Source organism: Anoplophora glabripennis, unplaced genomic scaffold (genome assembly GCF_000390285.2).
Source record: "Anoplophora glabripennis isolate ALB-LARVAE unplaced genomic scaffold, Agla_2.0 scaffold4, whole genome shotgun sequence".
Classification (NCBI taxonomy): domain Eukaryota; kingdom Metazoa; phylum Arthropoda; class Insecta; order Coleoptera; family Cerambycidae; genus Anoplophora; species Anoplophora glabripennis.
In genome coordinates, this window is record NW_019416568.1 from 1 (window position 1) to 8265 (window position 8265).

At 35.3% G+C, this 8265-nt stretch overlaps 1 protein-coding gene across 1 annotated transcript; it reads left to right on the forward strand.

Moving 5' to 3' along the window:
• Positions 1 to 4590: 4590 nt before the first annotated feature.
• Positions 4591 to 6418, forward strand: LOC108917323 (discoidin domain-containing receptor 2-like; the record flags this gene model as incomplete). The annotated part of the gene is made up of 3 exons (XM_018723871.1): positions 4591 to 4683; positions 5487 to 5628; positions 6107 to 6418. Coding segments are annotated over 3 exons (547 nt in total), but the record flags the coding sequence as incomplete, so codon positions are not given.
• Positions 6419 to 8265: the final 1847 nt, after the last annotated feature.

Here is an 8265-nt window from a genome sequence, read left to right on the forward strand (position 1 = left end):
TCTGACGTCACGCTCCTCGATGCCGACCTCCTGGTCATTGCCGATGACGGACCCCGGCTTCTTCTTCTGCAATCCAGATCCCCCACCCCCGCACCCCACTGACACTTCTTCAGCGTGACCTTGGAGCTGCTGCTGGAGACCTGGTGCCAGCTCCGGATGGCGGCAGCCCGGTGGCAGCCTGGAGTGACCTTGAAGTGCGTTGGTAGCCCCACTGTTTAACTACTTCTACGGTTTTTGACATGTGGCATTCGAAGGCAATGAAGTTGGGGACTCTTCTTCAACTTTCTTGATCGAATTTTTCTTGAGCTTCTTATGCACCAAGTTGTGTAGTAGGTTCCACTCTGTTGTGACCAGGTCGACAGTTGCATTTCCTTTGTTGTTCATTTTCCTTCAGATCTTTACTTCAGTTACGAAGGTTTTGCAGTATGTAATATGAATCAGTCCTTATTTCTTCTTCGCCTTCTTGGAGGAGACAAGCACATTTGTCTGACTTGTCTGGATTCGTTCGTTTGGACTATGTTTCAAGAAAGACACATGCAATTAATTAAAGAAATTGTTATTTTCATTTCTGTTTAGAGGGGTTTGCTGATAGCACTTTTAAATTTACTCACAATGAAGCAAAAATACATGTACACTAGACTCCACATAATTTTGTTCGTGAACTAAGCATAGTTTGATTTCTCAATACCTCAATATTCACTACAGAATGTCTAACTTACAATCAAGTGTTCGAGGTTCGACTAGAAAAACTCTACACGCGTATTTTTTAATTTCCATTCTCAAAAATCCCGTTCCATTTATAATCATTACTCGTGCTCCGCGTACTTCGATACATGAAAAACGGTAAGCCCCTTTCGTATTCCATTTGGACTTTGAATAATAACAATCGAGAATTACATGGAAACGGTTATGCCCGACGCGCTGCCTTTTGGGTTTACCGGAAATATAAATGAGTTTCTGTGTAAATTATTCAAAATATAATAGAGAGCATTCGGAATTATATTTCGATGCCGCGAACGCTGAACGGATTATGGGATCACGTCGAGTAATTTCCGCCCTGATATGTTTAATACTGGCAAGGGAAAGGACGACGACGTTTCGCGGAGCGTTCGTTTTAGCCCGCACAGGAAATTATCACAGATCCAGAGAGCGTCGGCTGTTTTGTGTACAATGCAGCAGATAGAATATTTCATTTCTACGGTGGATTCGAAATTACTATTTTTTATCATCCACATTTACTTCCTTAGCCTTACTTATGAATCTTTAACCTGCACTTGTTGTTCTAGGGCTAACCTCTGTGGGGGCTACCTACCCGCTACCAGAACCCTAAGACCCGCCCTGATATTGATGTCGATTTTTGTTGTTCGTTCTAAGTTTACAGACTAATTCATTAATTTTCTAAATTCTTTCACAGAAAGTAAAGTATCGAAATAAAGGAAACGACGTTCATTATGACACAAATAAATCGAAATAGATCGAAATTAATGATGAATATAAACGTCATTGTTGTATCTTACTACAGTGAAAATATACAGCTTGCACCGTTGCTAAGCAACTACTCCATTTTTATGTGTACGCAATAGAAAGCAAAAAGAAACATTATCCCGAATGGTTGTAATAAAAGTAAAATCTAAATTCTGTAATAAACCGCGAGGAAGAAAGAATATACTTAAAAATTTAAAACCTGGAAAGCCATAAGAAGTAAGTAAACCTACGTTGTATAGTAAAATTTTATAACAATGCTATAAAACAAGTCTTTGATCAATGGAAATGAACTCCAGTGAATATTTTAAGGAATATTATTTCCTGATTTTTTTGCGGAAACCGTACCTTTTGTATATTTGAAAGGAAACAGCAGACGATTTTAGCATGTACAGCTCAACCAATTTCATCTGCTAGGTAAGATGCACAAAACTGATATTTTTTATACAGGATGAAACAGTCATAATGCCATTAATTTTAAGGGAAAATAGGAAAAAATCAGTAGAATAATGAACTATATATAGTGATTCTAAAAATATTCTATTATACAAGTCTTTGATACAGGACTCTGAATTTGATTGTAAAGATGTAGATTGTCAAAAACGAGTTGTGATACTCGTAGAAAACATAAGAAAATCAAAAATAAATGTACGCTCTGTTGTCAGAATATAACACCGGCCTACAAAATATTGTTAAAAAGAATCAATTGTACGCCCTTTCATTTAAGTGACTGCTCAACTCCCGACTTCACTCTTAAAACTCTTTTTAAGGACACTTAATGATGCTACGCTTCATTGCAATTTTTCTTAAGTAATTCTGAATCGGCAGATAAATGAAGGCTTCTGTGTTAATAATGGGTTAAACGTTAATAGTTATGTTAATGCGTCAATTTATTCTACACTGAGGGAAATAAACCAATAAAGTTATGCTGATATAATCTGTATTATAATGGCAATTTTTCTTATTAAGTTAAAACACAGGGTGATTCACAACTTATCCAAAAAAATTTGGGAATAGATGTGGCATGAGAAATGGAGTCAATATCGTAAAAAAATGTAAAATACTTATAGTTTCCGAGAAGTTGTAGTACATTCGCAATACGCGTGGAGAGTCACGTGACCTCAGCGGCTCGAAATACTGAAAATCGATTTTACAATCATCGTTGCGATAGTGTTTACCTGTTATCTGTGGTGTTTACAATAGTTTTTTAGTAGTTTGTGTCAAAAATGGTTTGAGTGTACAGCAACTCGAAGTTGATAGATATCGTTTTAATATATGATTTGCATTATTTTTATTGCGTCGATATTTATGCTCAAAACTAGAATCTTCAAGCTTCAAGATGCTTCTTTTTTTTGTCGCCATTATTCACGAATGTACGGCTTTTCAAAAATCACCAAAAAAATTTGAAAATTTTTCTGCTCGTGTAACTTTTTTGCCGAGTTTATACGCGAAGCGCCTCCCCAAACAATGCGAGGAATTTGGAACTGGCCTTGCGCCGCGGGTAAATAAGAATCATATGAAACTAATGCAATAATCTAAATTCGGAAACTTTGTATATTCGGCCCCGGAACGCCTCCGCGCCACCCCCGCCGTCCCCCGCGACACCCCGATCCAGGCTTTCCGCCAGGGAGTTTTTATTTCCATACAGCGGTGCTCTAAATTAGGGTTAGCAAGTTTTAGAATTTAATATAAAGTTCGCCTATAAAACACAAAGAAAAAACTACAACTATTTTAAAAGCTCCGCCAATTAGGCTTTTAAAGTTTTCCGTTTTACGAGCAAACTTTGTTTTTATCGAACACGTATATACGGCGCTTAAGCGGAATTAAATAAGTGCTGATTTAATTTAAATTTATTCCTCAGTTAATATTGCCGCCGTTAAAGCCTGTATCCCATTCTCGTTCTGCCCTCCCCCCCCCCCCCTTGTTAAAGCAGGTTTCCATTACACCCCCATTTAAATACGTGTAAATACAGTTCAGTGGTTAAAAATGTAATTATACGAAATCCACGGTATAGCTTTACAAGGATGCAATAAATTGTATAACAAGTCGCATATATCATATATTTCATTAGATAAACGAAAATCTTAGAACTAGTCAAACGTGAGTGTTATCCAAGGAACTGTCCTGGGGCCCTTGCTATTCATTATTTATGTGTGTCTATGTAACATATTATACCTAGAAATTTATAAAGAACTCATTCGGCTAGAACGAACAAGACGTAGGCACGGCGAATTGGAACTGGAGCTGTCTCAGATGCAAACTTATTGGCGTCGGTGTGTACATACCTTTATTGCCGCTTCTGCGAAGTTTAATTTATCTGGTGTATCGCGGCGGTCGTAAATATGATACATGTGACATAGCAGCAACAATCGTATCAGTTCTCATAAAAAATATATACTGCACAGTAAAAGCTGAACTGCGTCCCAACTGGTCGGAACTGTATATCCAGTAAAACTTCATATTTTATACATCGACCATTTGATATCTTTGAAGTCTTTTTGTTCGCGGCGCGAGCTATTATTTTATCACATAAACTGTATGCCGTTGCGCTTTGATAAACTGGGGCGCATTTGTATAAAAGGAAAGTACGACGATAAATTGCAGTTTCCCGATGAAATATTGCATATATATTTTCATTTCCGGAAATTTCCGGGCGTTTGTTTTATTTGTTCTGGGCGGGTTTTTGCGGTAATCGTTTCTAGTTCTTTAGCTCAGATTAAAAAAAAAATATATTAAAAGAAACTTACCATTACTATTTATATTATAACCTATTCTTTGTTAACTGTTTATCTTTTGTACAGCAAAGAATTTTGACTAAAACGGTTTTCTGTAACACAAATATGAATTCCGGCTAAGCTAACTGCAAATCCATTCCTCTCTCAAAAATAAATAGAAACACAACGTTATGGCCATCAAAGGAGAATTCTGCTCTTTTGATGTCGGCGCCCCAAAAGAGTTTTCCAATTTAATATCTATAAAACTTCGCACATTAAGGGATCTAGCTTTATATTAAACTTAAAACAGTGATTTTTCACTCTCGCTTGGTTTTCTTTTCAACTCCGCTTTGTAGATGGAATCTTATAATTAATATTTCGTTTTTCTCCACAGCTATGGATGTTTGATCTACGTAGCGACCCAAATCGCCTCCGGGATGAAATATTTGGAGTCTCTGGACCTGGTGCACAGGGACCTAGCCGCAAGGTGGGGTCGATATACATGTTACAGCAGCGACTGTCAAACTCAATAGATATAAAAAATTAGTGCACTTCATTTCCATCCCCACATGCAAAGGAAGTTGTTTCGTTTCCTTTGTTTTGTTATAAACTTAATTTGTACACTTAAATCTTTGCCAACACTACACAACTTAAAGTCTTTCCAATGTCAATTGAAGAACCAAGAGGTTGGCAGTATGTACCAGGTTCGGTTCGGTAAATGGCCTAGCAGTGCAGTGCAGCAATGCGGGATTTGGTGTGATTCAAGTAATTTTAATGTATTATAGGCACCTTCTATTAGTCATTCATATTACAATTGCGAAAGGGAGAAATAAGAGGCATATTTCGTTTACTAATATTATTACATGGCATTTTGGAGACCTTTTCAAACGGAACAAAACGAAATTTACCATCAATATAATAAAATTGTTTGAGGACATAAATAATTAAAATATGTTGTTGGTCAAATGAACATATAATAGAAATTTTCAACACATTATATACAAATTATTATAATTTTTTACCTTTAGCAGAAAACTATTTTACGGACGCCCTATTTTATTGCTGGGCGTTTTTATACATGCTCAACTGATTTCGGAAAGACTTATATCATGAAAATGATATTATATCACTTCTTCTAATACACAACTTCTTGATTTTTGGCTTATTTTTATGTTTAGCAATGATGATTATATTATATGTACGACTATAGTATATCTATCTCCCACATTACTGTTTTTAGTTGAAATTTTGAGAATTAATAGTGAATTAATATTACCTGTTTATTTTTAGGAATTGTGTTATAGACAAAAACTTTACAGTTAAAGTTTCGGACCACGCCATGTACTGTGAACGTTATGAAAACGACTACTACATAAGCGACACTAAAGCAAGACTGCCCATAAGATGGATGTCATGGGAAGCGCTTCTTCTGGTAAGATAATGAATTTCCTAAATCCTCCAATTCGATTCGACATTATCCTTAGGTTCTCAATTTAATGTTCCGCAAAGTTCATATCGTAGGCCTCTGTCATTTGTCATATTTATTAATGACAATTACATTTTTAGTTAGCGATTTTCATGTTGTTTTAAGTTTTAGTAACCGTTTGTAAAAATTAGATATAATATATTAAAAAAAATACCAGTAACACTTTTTGCAGGCTAAAGTAGAACTTGATTTGCACAAATAAAATATGTTAACAACATCATCAGATTAATACAATCTACATGTAAATTTCCTTGCACTTTCTACTTGGTGTTCCTCAAGGCTCAAATATTGGACCTCTTTTATTTTAATTACCATAAATCAGCCATTTTCGTTCCTTTCCGAGTATAACTGCGTTTATAACTTTTAATTATAGTTGCTGTTAATACTAATACAGTTATTATTAATGTCTTTGTTTAATTATTAGGGAAGACAGACCACCAAAAGCGACGTATGGGCCTTCGCGGTGGCCTTGTGGGAGATTTTAATGTTCTGCACCCAGCAACCGTACGCTGAGTTGACCAGCGAGCAAGTCGTGGAGAACAGTAACCATTGGTACCAAAACGATGGGTGCCAGAGGTACCTTTCTCGACCAACGGCTTGCCCTAGGGAGATATACGACCTCATGGGAGAGTGTTGGAAAAGGAATGCAGCAGACAGGCCTCGTTTCTCGGAGATCCACCTCTTCTTGCAACGGAAGAACCTGGGATACATGCCCGGCCCAAACTCACAAGTATAGAGAAGCTTGTGACCAAAAACTGACTGTTATTTGAATTACCTTACTTGTCTTACGTTTTTGGGATGAATGTGATGTATGTTTCTTTTAAAATTTGAATGTTACAAGCAGGTTATCCGTAGCGTAAGGAGTTGTTTGAAACGTATATCCTTAATTGTCTGAAATTCCTTTAATTTTCCACTTACTACGTGTAAACCCATTGTGATATCGCGCAAGATCTTGCGCAAATTAAATCATATCGTTCTATTAAAAGTGTATAAATATTGTCACTTGAAAAACATTGCACGTCCCCGATTTATTTTAGAGTTAATATTTAGGGGTATACTGCTACCTAATTGTCATTGTCTAGTAATGTAAGCATCAAAAATGTTGTAAAAACACTTAGTCCTGAAATATGCTCAACGACTGTATAAAAAAGATATTATTGTGCAACGGTGTATTCTAATTTTTTGTGTTAGTTAGCATAGAGTATATTTCATAGCCAGATATGCAACAAGATTTGTACAATTCTTCAAATGAATTGAAAATCATAAAATATGTTTGTTCAACCTTTTAAGACATATGCAGATCTGTAGATTAAGGCAAATAAAGACAAACAAGTTTTCAAGATAAAGAATTATTTACCTTTTAAGAGTTTAAATGATGGCCTTGTTAACATTACTCCAAATAGAAATTGATATATTCTTAGCCAATAATTATCTCTGTCAACGGATTTTCTTCAAAATTCGAGCAAAGAAATTTGTCTTCCCCTTATACCACATCTAATCATCATGTTTGGTAGTCCATTTATTATGTCGCTGCACTGCGACCGAGGTTTTTAAGGCTAACTCTTGTTAGAACGGATGCGAGAATATTTTCGCGAAATCGCAAAAAAAACTGCGAATTTCGGTCTAACGTAAATCAGCCTTTATATTGATCCTAAAGAATCATTTAAAATATAATTATATTAGATAATTTATAAAATCAAAAACAGGTCAGCCAGTAATCAAAATTGGCTGTTTGATGAACTTGGTTAGATAGATAGTCGAAAATATACCAATATTGTTTTTTATATATATTCTGTGAATAATTTAGTTCTGCAGCTGTATCATACAAAAGCAAGTGATAAAACTGCACTATTTCATTATTATGCGCAAAACCCCTAAAACTTGCAGTAAATGACTGTGATCCCTAACAAATCTTTCATATAGAATGAAGAATAAGGCAGATAATTTTAGAACGGGTATAACTAAAAAGTACGAACAAATTTTGTGATTTTTAATTCGCTGCACGAAATTCATCTTAAAACTAAAAATTCATTAAGGAAAACTGGGCGAATGTTTTTCAAGTGTTTGACCTAGAGAAATAAGGACCTCTTTCTTCATTATGTGCTTCCTTAACATTGTGTCGGTAAATACCAGCGATCCACATGGTAATAATAAAGATGTCGTTTATTTGAAAGTTTTTGTACCATACCGTTTTGAGGAGTAGTTGAGACGCTACTCGCGGTTCACTTACAATGAATGAAAACCCTTCAATTACCCATTTATTGGGCGTGTACATTTTTCTAGTCAAAGTAAATTTTAGAAACTAAGACTAAATGATATACAATAAGATGTTGTTGTAATGGTATTATAAATTGAATTTATAATATTATACGTTTAATAACAATATTACAACTGCCGAAAACCGTCAAAGTTGTGATCCAAATTATATGTAGCATTGTAGGTAACGTTTTACTTAAAATTTAAATTTCTTCTCGTACCAGGCTCTGTGTTATTCGTGTCTGTTGAATTAGACCACACTGATTATATAATTTATTTCGAGTGACCGCGAAAAATTCTAAAATATCTTTTTATAAATACTATAGT